Source organism: Dermacentor andersoni, chromosome 4 (genome assembly GCF_023375885.2).
Source record: "Dermacentor andersoni chromosome 4, qqDerAnde1_hic_scaffold, whole genome shotgun sequence".
Classification (NCBI taxonomy): Eukaryota; Metazoa; Arthropoda; class Arachnida; order Ixodida; family Ixodidae; genus Dermacentor; species Dermacentor andersoni.
Genome location: NC_092817.1, coordinates 12174639 through 12190611, shown reverse-complemented (window position 1 = coordinate 12190611; position 15973 = coordinate 12174639). Strand labels below are relative to the sequence as shown.

Here is a 15973-nt window from a genome sequence, read left to right as displayed (position 1 = left end):
TTACGCCCACTGCAGGGCAAAGGCCTCTCCCATACTTCTCCAACTGCCCCGGTCATGTACTAATTGTGGCCACGTTGACCCTCCAAACTTCCTGATCTCATCTGCCCACCTAACTTTCTGTCACCCCCTGCTACGCTTCCCTTCCCTCAGAATCCAGTCCGTAACCCTTAATGACCATCGGTTATCTTCCCTCCTCATTACATGTCCTGCCCATGCCCATTTCTTTTTCTTGATTTCAACTAAGATGTCATTAACGCGCGTTTGTTCCCTCACCCAATCTGCTCTTTTCTTATCCCTTAACGTTACACCTATCATTCTTCTTTCCATAGCTCGTTGCGTCGTCCTCAATTTAAGTAGAACCCTTTTCGTAAGCCTCCAGTTTTCTGCACCATACGTGAGTACTGGTAAGACACAGCTGTTATGCACTTTTCTCTTGAGGGATAATGGCAACCTGCTGTTCATGATTTGCGAATGCTTGCCAAACGCACCCCAGATCATTCTTATTCTTCTGATTATTTCACTCTCATGATCCGGATCAGCAGTCACTACCTGTCCTAAGTAGATGTATTCCCTTACCACTTCCAGTGCCTCGCTACCTATCGTAAACTGCTGTTCCCTTCCGAGTCTGTTAAACATTACTTTAGTTTTCTGCAGATTAATTTTTAGTCCCACCCTTCTGCTCTGCCTCTCCAGGTCAGTGAGCATGCATTGCAGTTGGTCCCCTGAGTTACTAAGCAAGGCAATATCATCAGCGAAATGCAAGTTACTAAGGTATTCTCCATTTACTCTTATCCCCAATTCTTCCCAATCCAGGTCTCTGAATACCTCCTGTAAACACGCTGTGAATAGCATTGGAGAGATCGTATCTCCCTGCCTGACGCCTTTCTTTATTGGGATTTTGTTGCTTTCTTTATGGAGGACTGCAGTGGCTGTGGAGCCGCTATAGATATATTTCAGTATTTTTACATACGGCTCGTCTACACCCTGATTCCGCAATGCCTCCATGACTGCTGAGGTTTCGACTGAATCAAACGTTTTCTTGTAATCAATGAAAGCTATATATAATGGTTGGTTATATTCCGCACATTTCTTTATCACCTGATTGATAGTGTGAATATGATCTATTGTTGAGTAGCCTTTACGGAATCCTGCCTGGTCCTTTGGTTGACAGAAGTCTAAGGTGTTCCTGATTCTATTTGTAATTACCTTAGTAAATACTTTGTAGGCAACGGACAGTAAGCTGATCGGTCTATAATTTTTCAAGTCTTTGGCGTCCCCTTTCTTATGGATTAGGATTATGTTAGCGTTCTTCCAAGATTCCGGTACGCTTGAGGTCATGAGGCATTGTGTATACAGGGTGGCCAGTTTTTCTAGAACCATCTGCCCACCGTCTTTCAACAAATCTGTTGTTACCTGATCCTCCCCAGCTGCCTTCCCCTTTTGCATAGCTCCCAAGACTTTCCTTACTTCTTCCGGCGTTACTTGGGGGATTTCGAATTCTTCTAGACTATTCTCTCTTCCATTATCATCGTGGGTGCCACTCGTACTGTATAAATCTCTATAGAACTCCTCAGCCACTTGAACTATCTCATCCATATTAGTAATGATATTGCCGGCTTTGTCTCTTAACGCATACATCTGATTTTTGCCAATTCCTAGTTTCTTCTTATCTGCTTTTAGGCTTCCTCCGTTCCTGAGAGCTTGTTCAATTCTATCCATATTATACTTCCTTATGTCAGTTGTCTTACGCTTGTTGATTAACTTCGAAAGTTCTGCCAGTTCTATTCTAGCTGTAGGGTTAGAGGCTTTCATACATTGGCGTTTCTTGATCAGATCTTTCGTCTCCTGCGATAGCTTACTGGTATCCTGTCTAACGGAGTTACCACCGACTTCTATTGCACACTCCTTAATGATGCTCACAAGATTGTCGCTCATTGCTTCAACACTAAGGTCCTCTTCCTGAGTTAAAGCCGAATACCTGTTCTGTAGCTTGATCTGGAATTCCTCTACTTTCCCTCTTACCGCTAACTCATTGATCGGCTTGTTATGTACCAGTTTCTTCCGTTCCCTCCTCAAGTCAAGGCTAATTTGAGTTCTTACCATCCTATGGTCACTGCAGCGCACCTTGCCGAGCACGTCTACATCTTGTACAATGCCAGGGTTAGTGCAGAGTATGAAGTCTATTTCATTTCTAGTCTCGCCGTTCCGGCTCCTCCACGTCCACTTTCGGCTATCCTGCTTGTGGAAGAAGGTATTCATTATCCGCATATTATTCTGTTCCGCAAACTCTACTAATAACTCTCCCCTGCTATTCCTAGTGCCTATGCCATATTCTCCCACTGCCTTGTCTCCAGCCTGCCTCTTGCCTACCTTGGCATTGAAATCGCCCATCAGTATAGTGTATTTTGTTTTCACTCTACCCATCGCCGATTCCACGTCTTCATAGAAGTATAGTATAGTATAGAAGTATAGTACAGTATAGTATACCATTATTGGCAAAAAGTCTATTATGGGTGGACACGCACTTTGGCAGGTCAAGATACATTAGAAAAAGCTATGAATGTAGAACACTACTCTGAGGGACACCTGATGTTACGTTCACATAGGAATGAGAATTATTAATGATTGTGAACTGTGTTCTGTGCAAAAGGAGTTCTTTAATCCATAAGACGACTTTAGGGTGTATGTTAGACTGCGTTAGTTTTAGTATACGCCTGCTGTGGGGAACACAATCGAAAGCTTTTGAATAATCGAGAAAGATAGCATCAACTTGAAAACCAAAATCGAGTGCAGAGTGTAAGTCATGTACAAAATCAGCGAGCTGAGTGTTGCATGAATATGTATCCTTTACAGAAACCATGCTGTTGCTTACAGATGATGCTGTGCTCCTCAAGGTAGTTGATGACCTGAGTGTAAATGATGTGTTCTAATAGTCTCCAAATTGTGTTAGCTGGTGGTGGTGATAAACTTTATTGAAAGGGGGGAGGGGAAGGGGGGAAGTGGCTGAGGGATTGGGCTCAAGTAAGGCCTTGGGCTTGCTTGGCCTTCCCTGCCCAGTCCACCAGTACAAGCTGGCGGTCGACATGCCCGGACCTCAGCCAGGTGGTCCAGTCAGTCTCGCTGCTGACTGGAAGATGAGAAAACGGGACTGAGGTGCATTCCCACATTAGGTGTGTGAGTGTCCCTGTTTGTGAACAGAGCCTGCATAGGTCGCTTTCCTTGCCCCAGTTAAATAGATGCGGTGATAATTGAGTGGCAAAGAGCGATCACTTGACTTGAATATGGGAACGACTTTGTCCACTCGCCAGTCGTAAGGAATGGTACAGGATGATAATAATTGCAAGAAAAGGGCACACAGAATGGGTGAGAGGCTAGCTGAGATATTTTTAAGTATTTTGTTGTTAGACCCGAGAGTGTCAGATGCGGAAGAGAGTTTAAGATTATTTAATAATCAGCAAAGTCCTTCTTCGGTAATAGTTATTTCAGGCAATTTTATGTCGGTGCAAATACTAATGAGAGGGCTGAGCATTAAACCTTCATGTGTAAAGATGGATGAAAAGCATTGTTTAATAATTGAGCACCTTCAAGGTCAGAGAGAATGTCAGAATTAAAATTAGTAAGTGCAATTTCAGGATGGCTGTTGTGGTTTAAAAACACGTAAAAAATGTCACGGGTTAGTTTTGAGGAGGAAAGAAAGGTCATTTTCAAAAAAGGCACGTCTCGTAGTTTTTAGCAACGACTGGTATGCTTTTTCATATAATTCATAGCGTTTCCATGATTGCGACAGACAAGTTTTGTCAGCGTTCCTATACAGCCATTTCTTTCTTATTGTTAAGACATCGAAGCCAATCGTCGAACCACGGTGTTAAGCTAAAACACCTTATTTTGGCAAGAGGAATGTGCATGTCAATCAAATTGATTAATGTATTTTTGAACAGTTTGTTATATTTTGCTTTCTTATTGTTGCCGAAAAATGCACTGTTTTTACATCCACTTCAAACAAGATCAGACACCAGCAACAAAATTCAGTATTTCGATGTCCTGATGACAACGGAAGGAGAATTCTCATATTTACTTTTCATGATTTCTTTCTTTTAAATTATCTAAAATGTGTGTATCTAAGATGAATGTGAATGCCTGCATTATATATGAGGCATTTCGTGTACGATTTGATATTCTGTCCCCTCCACACAAATAACTTCGTGTGTTCATTCTTCAGGCATTCATTGCTGGAGTTTTATTTGACAGAAATAATGCAAATGTGTTTGTTACCCGCCGTGGTTGCTTAGTGGCTGTGGTGTTGGGCTGCTGAGCACAAGGTCGGGAGATCGAGTCCAGGCTGTGGCGGCTGCATCTCAATAGGGGAAAAATGCGAAAACACTTGCGGTACTTAGATTTAGGTGCACTTTAAAGAATCCCAAGTGGTCCAAAAGTCTCCCACTATGGCGAGCCTCGTAACCAGAAAGTGGTTTTGGCACCTAAAACCCCATAATTTAATTTTTAAATCTATATGTTCATTGCCTCCAAATTCGGTTAACATGGGCTAAAGGAGAGTTGACAAGCTCAGTCTGGTTAGCACTTAGTGCAGTGTTCGGCCATGCCATAGCCGGTGTCTGTTGCAGGCAGATGAGTTGGTGGAGAAAGTGCTGCTGCCACACGTGTCTCCACTCGAGAAGGACCCTGCCGTGGCGGCCCGTGCTGTGCGCCTTCTAGCTGATGTGCTGCTGCGGGATGACCTGTCGAGCCAGAACACAGCTGATCTGCTTGATGTGCTCCAAAAGGTTTTGGGATGTTTTGTTACATTTGCAGCTTTGGTGTGAATAGCTTTGGCTCATCACTGAATGAGGCATGCTTGTAGGGGTGCACTGACCGCAACCATTTTACAAGACCCCGTAAGCAGGTTTACCTGTCTTGAGTGAGCAAGCACTGGATGTGGTCAAATTAACGAGAGTCAGATGATTAAGATTGAACTCTGTAGTGGGCCTGTTGGTGTAAAATGCAAAAATAACCATCTACACAGGCACAGACTACTTCATATGTTCATTGAGGCATTCGTTGTTGGAGTTGACACAACGGTTGAGGCACAAGCCTCAGTGCCAGCCAATGTCCAGCTATGGCTCACCCTCTGCAATTGCATAATAGGAGCAGGACAAGCAGCAACATACATGCAGGACACTCAACTTCAATTGGTCATTACAATCCAATTACGCTCGTGACACACATAAATTATTCGCTGTATGAGGGGTCTGTCTTCTCTAGGATTCGCTTGGTGTCTTGATGTTTTTCTGTTCAGAAATCTTAAACTTAGACCTACACTGGATGTTTCAGCGAACAATTTCAAAATTTTTTAATAGTTCCCTGTGGTACAGGTACGTATCCAGGATATTTTTTTTTTGGGGGGGGGGTCAACCCAAGGTAACTTTTATATGAAAATGAGGCCCCCCCTTGTGTACGTGCCTGCTGTGGTAGATAGCACAATTCTAATTTATGAGCTGGTCTAGTCAAAGAGGCGGACATTGCTTGCAAAAAAAATTGAAATGCATAGTTGACTAATCTACAAAAATTCACAAATAAAATGTTTAACTAATTACCTTAAGGCCCATATTGCAATTTACAAATTCTAGCCATGAAGTTTGCAAGGTGGATCCACTTGGAACTAATTCTCAGAATAATACTAGTTTCAAGATGTTAATTCCCAAATTTTGTAGAGAAATGCATTGGTATTCCAGTTACTTTCTTGATAAAACTTAGTTTTATGCATTCAAGCACTAAAGTAACTGGAACAGCAATGCATTTCTCCGCAAAGTTTGGGAATTAACATCTCAAAACTGGTGTCATTCTAAGAATTCGTTCCAAGTGGATCCTCCTTGTGAACTCCACAGCTGGAATTAGTAATTTAAAGTTAGTTAAAAGTTTAATTAGTGAAATTTCGTTAGTAAATTATGCATTTCAATTTTTTGTGCAAGTAGTGTTCGCCACTTCGAGTAGAACACGTTATGAACTAGAATTGTGCTATCTGCCAAAGGCAACCTATAAGAATTTTTGAAAGTGTTTGCTGAAACATGCTCTATATACGATGACATAATCATGCTTTCCTTTCTTGGAACTGTACTTGTGCCTTTTACTGCTGACTGCCGTATAAGTTCTGATAAGTCTCCTTCTTTCACTGGAGCCTATCTGCTACAATGATTTGTATACTTCAAGGTGAAACCATCATCACTGTCGTTGTTGTCATTATCATCATTGTTGTTATTGTTATTAAGTCAGAGACATAGGAGGTCCTATTCGAAGTTTATTGTATTATAAAGTGATATTTGTGGTAGTTTGCATTTACAGTCTTGTGTAAGAAAGAGGAGCTTTATATGAACTAATCCGTGGCTGTGTACGTTTGCAAAAGATGTGATCTTGTATTGTCATAGCGTGCATTTACTGCATGCTATAAAAATGTGCATTTACTGCGCAACAATTGCCTCATACACATGTTATGAGTATTACTGCACAGTAGAAATTAGTTTTAAGCTGAGCGTTAGTCTTAAATCTTGCATGTATTTCACACTCTGTCTTGTCTGAATTTGGTGCTGGTAATTCCTGCATTACAATAAATTGACCACCTAGCCCAGCTTTCTTGTTTGTTTGCAATGGCCGTACAAATCTAGCCAGAAGTGACCACTGATACATATTGCTGTGCAGGTGCTCGTGCGAGGTTGGCGGCCTGAAGAGCTGCTGGCGCTCGTGGCAGCTGTCGAGGGCCTCTGCCACCTCTTCCAGGTGAGCATCAAGCCTGCAATGTTGCCGTGTGAAACGGGGCGTGGTTACTCGGCACTGCTTGCACTAAATGTTATGAATAAGAGTGTTAAGTACACATGACTTTTATGGCTACATCGCTGGCTCAAACGCACTCAAATTTTGCGCTTAGGTGGAATTTTACCATGCATGCAGTTGGGTGCATTACTTGCCTGTTTCATCTAGAATAAACAAAGGTATACATTGTCTACAGCAATGACGAAAAAAAAAAAATGTATTGTAACAGTGAAATAGTGGTACCATCTCTCATTGTTAAAGTGAAACGTGGCACAAGCATTGTTGGAATAAAACACAGCACACAGAGCTTTGTGATCTCTGCAATCTTTCTGTTTCAGCAACAAAAAGTGGTTTTTACCATAACAAACATGAGGAGGCAGTTACCTTGTCCACATACTTTGGTGTTTTGCTGCCAAGCCAGAGGGCACGCGATGAAATCCTGACCATGACAGCTGCGTTTCGATGGGGGGGAAGCACAAAAATGCCCTTGTACTGTGCACAGGGTGCACATTAAAAAATCCTAGGTGGTAAAAATTAATTCAGAGTCCCCCACTATGGTGTGCTCCATAAGCATATCATGGGTTTGGCAGGTAAAACACCAGAATTTTTTTTGCCTAACTGTACTATTTAATTATTAAAGGGAAAATCAGACATCCACCTGTTCGTAGCAATTGCTACAAAGGAAACCCATACGGGTTCCTCGAAAGAAAAGCCTCATAGTTGAAGAAAAATTCGTCCTGGTCCGGGACTCGAACCCGGGACCACTGCCTTTCCGGGGCAGCCGCTCTACCATCTGAGCTAACCAGGTGGCTAGCAGATGGCAGGGCGAAGTCGAATTTGTCGACAACACGAAGCAAAGGCAAGTGTTTGACGTAGTATAGTTCTGCGGAAACCCGCAAGGTGGAGAGAAGTAATTATTAAAGGGAAAATCAGACATCCACCTGTTCGTAGCAATTGCTACAAAGGAAACCCATACGGGTTCCTCGAAAGAAAAGCCTCATGTTGTCGACAAATTCGACTTCGCCCTGCCATCTGCTAGCCGCCTGGTTAGCTCAGATGGTAGAGCGGCTGCCCCGGAAAGGCGGTGGTCCCGGGTTCGAGTCCCAGACCAGGACGAATTTTTCTTCAACTATGAGGCTTTTCTTTCGAGGAACCCGTATGGGTTTCCTTTGTAGCAATTGCTACGAACAGGTGGATGTCTGATTTTCCCTTTAATAATTACTTCTCTTCACCTTGCGGGTTTCCGCAGAACTGTACTATTTAAGTAAAAAATTGCTTTTTGCACTTATAATGTGTAACTCAGTATTTAGGGTTGGGTGAATATCCGATCGAATGTTAGGCTATTCGGCATTCGTTTCTGATCAAATTGCAATATTGCAAGCCAAAAACAAAGGCACCATTCGACCGCTATGTCGCCAAACAATTTTTCAATTATCGAACTTATCGGATTCTGTAGTGCATCTTGCTAAATTTTTCTTACATCACTTATGCACGCAGTGTTAGAAAATCGGGAAAATAGTGCAATTCAAGTTGTCCCCCGTATCCCCCCCTTCCTTAGCCATGTCGTTTCTTGACTACCAAACCGTAACTTCGGTTGCCAACACCTGGCAAAACCATGTTGATAAGGCTAACAACCAAGGTAGTGTCGCCGTGACAAAAATTTGACGAAACCGTTCCCAGCAGTTTGCCGCTCATTGAGTGGCTCAACAGTGATTGCCCCCGGAGATTAAGTGCATGGTATAGACTGAGGATCGTAGAAGTGGTGTGTGGGTCTGGGGTCAATTGCTGGCAGTTAGGTAAACTAGAGTAGAAACTCGTTAATATGTTCCCGTCACGTACATTTTCCTGGTGCCAACATTCGCAATTGAGAACACAAAAAATGACCCAGTAGAGTTACGCTCATTTTTCACCGGTTTGTGCGTTCCCAGAAAACACGATTTTTCGGCACCAAGGTTCAGCATGTCGCCAAACTGCGATCGTATGATACGTTTTCCGGCTGCTAGATCCCATGTAAAAAAGAAAATGTGCAATGCGCGCGCGATCGAGAACAGTATATAGCTGCCCACCCTGGCAGCTTCACCGCAATACTCCCCCGCCCGTATCACATGAAAACGCCAGCGTACTCTGTTTCTCATTTTGGTACCAGCAGCACATCTTCTCCGGGGTCGTCGCACACTGTATTCACAGCTATCACCGCCAATCCTACTGCGATAAGCACCTTCGCCTCTCTGTTTCACGGTGTGTGGTACTGTTGGAAGTGTAGCGCACGCTTTTAATACGTGATAACTGAAACGCACCGCCGTTCCCTGCTGCAGACTGTGGTCGTATATGTTTTCTGGCTGCTAAATCCCGTGTGAACAAGAAAAGTGGCGAGGCGCACGCGATCACGAACAGCATCTAGCTGCCTGTCTCACAGGAAAACAACGATGCACACAGTTTCTTATTCCAGTACCAGGAAATCTCCGCCTGGTTCATCGCATGCCGCATTCACAGCTATCGCCACCCAACCTACTGCGATAAGCATCTTCACCTATCTGTTTTACAGCGCTTGGTGCGTAGTGTCATTGGTAGCGTACGGCATGCTTTTAGTAGGCAATAATCCAAATGCGCCGCCGTTCCCTGCTGCAGGTGGTGCAATGTGGGCATCCCATTTCACTTCGGCGGCATCCAGCGTCGCCCACTAGCTCGATTTCATTCCAGTTTCCCGTTGCCCTCTTAAATCACCATGGAATAGGAAAACAGCAAAATGCATCTTGGGCCACTGGAGCACCACAAGCTTGATGCACGTTTGCATCTCTCGTGCCAGAACGATCTATGTGACACTTCGCATTACGTAGATGTCAGCAATAGTTGAGTCTGTCAAATTTTTCTAGTTACTTCGGATTGTACGTTTTCCTAGTAGTACATTTTTTCTCGCAGTATTTTCCAAAAAGTATGAATGAGGTTCTACTGTATAGTGTGCATTAAATTTGTCTGTGCACTTACTGGATAGAATGGGTTAAGCTCGTGCGTAGGTATAAAGCACTGAGCCTAAACTGCCTGCACCATGCAGTTGTCGCACTAAAGGTCGCATGCGACATCTGTACTTCACGGAATCATGACGATGCATGGCTTGATCTGGGCGAATGCGAAATGCCCCCACATGTACCATTATCAAGAAATTCAAGTGTACGGAACCACAATACCGAGCATAAGTGTGCAAATCAATTTTCTATACTGCTGGCTGGCCATACTGCTGGTGTTGTAAAGAAATGTTGAACTTGCCGTTTTGTGGGAAAAGATCCGTATAACAGCACTGAAAATAAACTTCCCATCTACGCAAGTAAAGCGCACCCTGCCCCTCCCCTCTCTATTTAACAAATTTTTCAGCTTTTGGCTCTTGTGTCAAGGTTTTATGCAAAGACCACAACTATTCACATTGAGCCAAAACATCTGTATATTTATTAGCCGAATTATTTGAAATACTGCCACATTTTTCGTAGCAAAAATATGTGGTATATAAAGTGCTACTATTCAAATAATTTGATTTGAAATTATTTGACGAAATTACTATTTGCATTAAATTTTATTCAAACCTAACATTTACTATTTGTCCACCCCTGTCAGTATTAAGAACATTAATGGCGCTCTTTGACCATATCTGGCCCTTGCACCACTAAACAACACATATTCATTCATTGAGAACATTAAGAGTATTAAGAACATATTAAGAGCTGCCTTAAGATCTCGGGATGATATAAACTGACTAGACCATTCTCTGGATTAAATCCAGAGTCCCCCACTATGGTGTGCCTCATAATCATATTGTGGTTTTGGCATGTAATGCCCCAGAATTTAAATTAATTCTCTGGTTATATAATTTTTATCCTGTGATAGTTATTACGGGCACTTTTTCCCACTCAGTATAATTGTGCTTTTCGTAGCAGTCATCATCAGTATCACCAGACACTTGAAAAATACCTACTTTGTGCAACAACATTGACAGGTGAAGGGGCATTACAATGTTCACACATGCTGACCACAAGGTCAGCTGGAGACCACTTTGCTACAAAAATGATGAGGACAAATGAGGGCCTGATTGAGCACTACAGCTATCACTGTGGCTATACTATGGATTGCCACAAGGCTTAGATCTTTTGCTGCAATAAGTAGCTAAATCCTAAGGAAGCGCTGTAGCCTTCCACACTGCTTTATCCAAGTAACATGTATAAGGTAACAACATGCTCATTTTGCCAACCTTAAGTAGTCATCATTGGTGAATAGGATGTTGGAGGAAGATAAGAGTTGAACACACAAAGATATAATATTCAAATACCAAGACATTCATAATTGGCATAATTAGGTGTCAAAGATGGAGCAATTTAAGGGTGTGTGAAAACAAAGCTTGATCTGACTTTATGTGATAATTGATGTGGGACCAAGTTGGAGCATTTGCAAATGCCAGAGTTACAATTGAAAGCCATGCTGAAGGACTGAGTGAAGTGGAAGAAGCAATAACTTCATGTTGTGTGCTCATCTTGGTAAAGACTGGAGAGTTGCAAAGAGTTGGAGTTCGCCATTAAAAAAGTTTTTTTATTGCATTAATATAGGGACACTCCAGGTGCATTTGTGCCGTTGCCGTGATGTTCCATATAAAGTCCAGGAGCAATAACACTCTCCCCATGCATTGTATGCTATATGTGCAAGTGAAAGCATGTGAGGGAAGCCGATGATCACTGCTCAATCTGGCGCACATGAAGGAGAAAGCGGGGAGCAAATGTACCGTCGTCCGCTGTGCGAAAGGCCGTGGGGGGATGGTAGGGAGGGAGAGGGGCCGGTGTTGTGCTCCGGCAGCAACTGCGCATTTTGCAATCGGGGGCAAGGAGAACTGACGATTGTGGCTCAATCTCGCGTGCGATATATGGAGGAAAGCAGGGAGGCAGCACGGAAGGGAGGGAGGCTGGATTTGACTGCTCCTACAAGTGCGTATTTTGCACAGTCGTGCATGGTCGCGTGCACTGTATCTTGAAAGGCATCTGCAGACGGCTAATACCTTTGTGTGCACTGCGTTCTAGCCGCTCTTCTGTTGAAACGATATACGGCACGAAGGTCACTTTGCTCGCTGCTGCTGTTGCGTTTGCTCGCACCAGCACATTGACAGCGAGTGTCCACACTCATAGAGTCTGATCTGTTCATGTTTGCTTGCGCACGCCGACACCATGCTTGTTAATTGAGTTAATAAGCGAATGTTTCCAAGTTTATATGGCCGATAAAACTACTATCCTTACTTTGTAGAGCTGTCTACTAATTTGCTATTGCAGTCGATGCTTCACCTCTTGGGCGGAACTGCAACTTTTTTTGTTCAGAAAGCTGCTGTTTTCTGTGATGCAGGCACATGTGCGTGATGGACAGCCCACAGTGGCAGTGTCGGTGCTGCAGCTGCTGTCGCAGCACCTGCACCAGCAATGCTGGGACGGGAGCCCACCGGCCGACCTGGCTCCGCTTCGGCTGCAGCTGGTCCAGACGTTGGTGGCACTGCGCACGAGCCCCCTCTATCAGGTGGGCCTGTGTGACCCTGCCACGGGACAGGTGACCTTCAGCCGACAGCTCACCTGCAGCTTCAGGTGAGCACGGTGGCCGCCGGCTGCCCAGTCACTCAGCATGCGCGCGTAGTATATTGCTGGCTACAGCTGGTTGAAATGCATAACCAACTTGCCCAATTCACCACTTTGACTGGTTGAAAAAGCAATTTTTGCAATAGTTCTGAGGTTGATAATGTTCATTGGAGCAAGTTCTATTATTTACTCCATCTGTGTTCTGTCTGTGTTCATTAAAGAACATCTAACATATGGCTGTGGAATGTAGCCAGCCTTCTGAACAGTTTTCTTTGGCCACATATGATCATGACGAACAATGCATCTTTCTTTGGCCACCTGGGCTTTTGACTATACAGTAGAACCTTGTTGATACGTTCCTGTTACATACGTTTTCCCGGCACTAAAATTCACAATTGAGAACACAAAAAATGACCCAATAGAGTTGCGCTAACTTTTTACCAGTTCATATGTTCTCGGAAAACACGATTTTTTGGCACCATCATTCAGTACGTCACCAAACTGCGATCGTATGATACGTTTTGCGGCCGCTAGATCCCATGTAAACAAGAAAATGCATGAGGCGCACGCGGTCGCATATTTGACGCATTGATTGACACTCATTTGTAATTTATGACTGAAGGGAATACACTGGCCGTTTCCTTAGTACTGTAGTCTTCCAACTCAATCCTGGGTGTGCGTGCCTTTGCAGGGAAGGATTTCCATGTTGCAGCTCGGGAAGTCCAGCGAGTGTGCAGCAGCTCTGTTTCCGAGAGCCCTTGGATGCCCTGCTGTGCTGCTTACGAGAGGTGGGCGCCTTCGTCACGGTGTGCATGGTGGTTATCTTATGCTAACACTTATGTGGCGTGCAGGTAAGGGCTAGAGTCGGTAACATTCTGGAGTCTGACAGGTGCAGATATTTTTTATTCAGTTATACGGACACTCCAGGCGCATTCCTGCCATCGGTGTCGCTGTGAGGGTCCGTATAAACCCCGCAGGGGTGTCTACATCAGCAGGCGTTTGGTGTGTTGCGACACCACGGACCCGAGCACACGAGGGTTGGACCCTCCTGCGTGTAGCCGTGCGCGGCTTAGCCGTGTCTGGGAAATGGGGGATCCTGGAGGTTGAGCTGATGCCGGGTGTTTGGACCTTTAAGGCCCCCCGGCAGAGGCAACACACCTCTTTGGCCTCTGCTTCACATAGACGGCATCCCCGGACTGACCCACCCGGGGGAAATCGGTGGTTGCCTTTTCCTGTCTCTCGCTCCTTACAACCTTCGTCTTTTCCTTACTTTCCACCTTTCCTGTCTATTTCTGGCTTCCCTTTACTTCCAATTTTTCCAGGCAGCAAGGGTTAACCTTGTGTGAATAGCCAACCTAGGTTATTTCATATTTGGTTATAGTGGTAATGTACAGCTGGTGTTTGCAGGCCGTGTTTCACAGGTCCTGCAGCGTCCCCTTGTAGGACTCCACGGTGGGTGGCTGGCATTACTGCCGAAATCTCACATATCTTTATGGCTAGCTCCTTCCCCCACTCCCTGATCGCCCTCAGAAAAGAGGGCGCACCGATGAACTATTCCAATTTTTTGGCCGGCAAAAAGAATCTTTCCCTCGTTTCCACGTCATCCATTCTGAAAAACCAGCTAAACCAGTGCGAACAATTTCACCATTTTTTGTATCGAAGTCCCTTAGCGAAGTTTTTGGCCCAGGTTATAAGGCGTCGAGGTTGGCTAGCGGTGACCTCCTCTTGGAGCTCCGCGATCTGAAACAATTTGAGAAACTGCCTAAACTAGTATCATTTGGGGAGACCCAAGTAGTAATAACCCCGCACTGCACGATGAATACCACCCACGGCGTTGTCTCGGACGATGATTTGCTGGAGCTCACTGAGGCTGAACTCTTGGAGGGCTTCAGTGAAGAAATTGCGACCAAACACCTAATACTCACCTTCAATTCAAGTGTCCTGTCCGAGTCAATCGAGGCCGAATACATCAAGCTTCGTGTAAGACCGTATGTGCCAAATCTCTTGAGATGTTTCAAATGCCAACGTTTTGGCCACAGCTCGCAGAGCTGCCGAGGCCGCCAAACATGTGCGAAATGCAGTGCCCTTGAACACGCCACTGAAGCATGTAAGAACTTTCTACACTGTGTAAACTGTGGCGGGGATCACGCCGCATACTCGCGGTCGTGCCCATCCTGGAAGAAGGAAAAAGAAATTGTAACGATAAAAGTAAAAGAGAATATATCGTTCAAAGAGGCACGAAGGCGGGTAGCATACCTGCCAAAGAAAAGCTTTGCCGAAGTGGCGCGTCAGGGGGCAGCGTCACAACGGCCTCCGGCGGCTGTCCGACCCACAAGCAGTGAGTCGGCAGTTACGCCATCTGCCCCCACGGTGGTCGCAGCTAGCGCTTCTCCACCAACCGAGCAGAAGGGACCATCAACCCCGAAGGTGGGCGCAGCCGAGGCTGCCCCAACCTCCCCGGCCTCTTTCAGTGCTGGCAACAGCCGGCGCAGCCAAATCCCTCAGGGAGCCCCATCGACCTCCGGGCTAGTGGGCGCAGGGGTCTTGCCCTCCAAGGCGGGACTCTCTCTGAAAACTTCTCGCTCGCAAGAGCACGTGTCCGGCGCCTCACAAGAGGCAATGGACACTACACCTATCCTCAAGGCGCACCAAGCGCCTAAGGAGCGGCGAGGCTCCCTCGAACGCTCTAGAAAGGGAAAAACCCCGGTTACAGGGCCTTGAAAGAGCTCTGTAATCTAATCTCTGAAATCTCCGTAATTAATACTTCTGTTTCCGTATACACAGCACCTATTTACTTCCAATATGGACACACAAATAATTCAATGGAATGTCAGAGGTCTTCTTAGGAACCTTGATGACGTGCAAGAGCTTATCCAAAAACACAATCCAAAAGTGCTGTGTCTACAGGAAACACACCTAAAACCACAACACACTAACTTTCTCCGACCTTATGTCAAGTTTCGCAAAGATCGCGATGATGCTGTCGTATCATCAGGCAGTGTTGCCATTTTTATTCATAAAAGTATTTCGTGTCAGTGTTTACAGCTACAAACGCCCCTTGAAGCAGTGGCGGTTCGAGCTGTTCTTCTAAATAAACTCGTCACCATTTGCTCGCTTTACGTACCCCCACACTACAAATTAAACAAACATGAATTTCAGTCATTTATAGACGAATTGCCTGAACCTTATGGTGTTCTTGGCGATTTCAATGCGCACAGCTGCCTGTGGGGCGACTCTCGTATAGACGCGCGAGGTCATCTTGTTGAACAGTACCTTTTTTCTTAAGGTGCGTGCTTGCTGAATAAGAAGGAACCCACGCATTACTCCCTAGCAAACAGAACCTTTTCTTCAATAGATCTTAGTATAGTTTCCCCGTCCATACTGCCCGAACTCGAATGGGCAGTTACGAACAATCCTTACGGGAGCGACCACTTCCCCATACTGATAAGAACATCTAAAGAAAACGAATATCCTCCACAAGCTCCTAGGTGGAAGATAGACACAGCCAACTGGGAGAAATTTCAAACTCTCACTAGCATCTCATGGGCTGACATGTCTTCTTTAGAAATTGATGCTGC

The 15973-nt window shown here is 44.9% G+C and overlaps 1 protein-coding gene across 6 annotated transcripts in view; it reads left to right on the top strand.

Annotated features, from left to right (window-relative positions):
- The window catches only part of gig (TSC complex subunit tuberin), a 134246-nt gene that overhangs the window by 34566 nt on the left and 83707 nt on the right, over positions 1-15973 (top strand). For 5 of the 6 annotated variants that reach the window (XM_055073382.2, XM_055073384.2, XM_055073387.2 and 2 more), the window contains 4 exons: positions 4623-4781; positions 6691-6768; positions 12172-12404; positions 13087-13201. In XM_055073382.2, the coding sequence (XP_054929357.2) occupies positions 4623-4781; positions 6691-6768; positions 12172-12404; positions 13087-13201 (585 nt within the window). The remainder of the gene's footprint in view (positions 1-4622; positions 4782-6690; positions 6769-12171; positions 12405-13086; positions 13202-15973) is intronic. The other variant, XM_055073383.2, reaches the window with a different exon arrangement.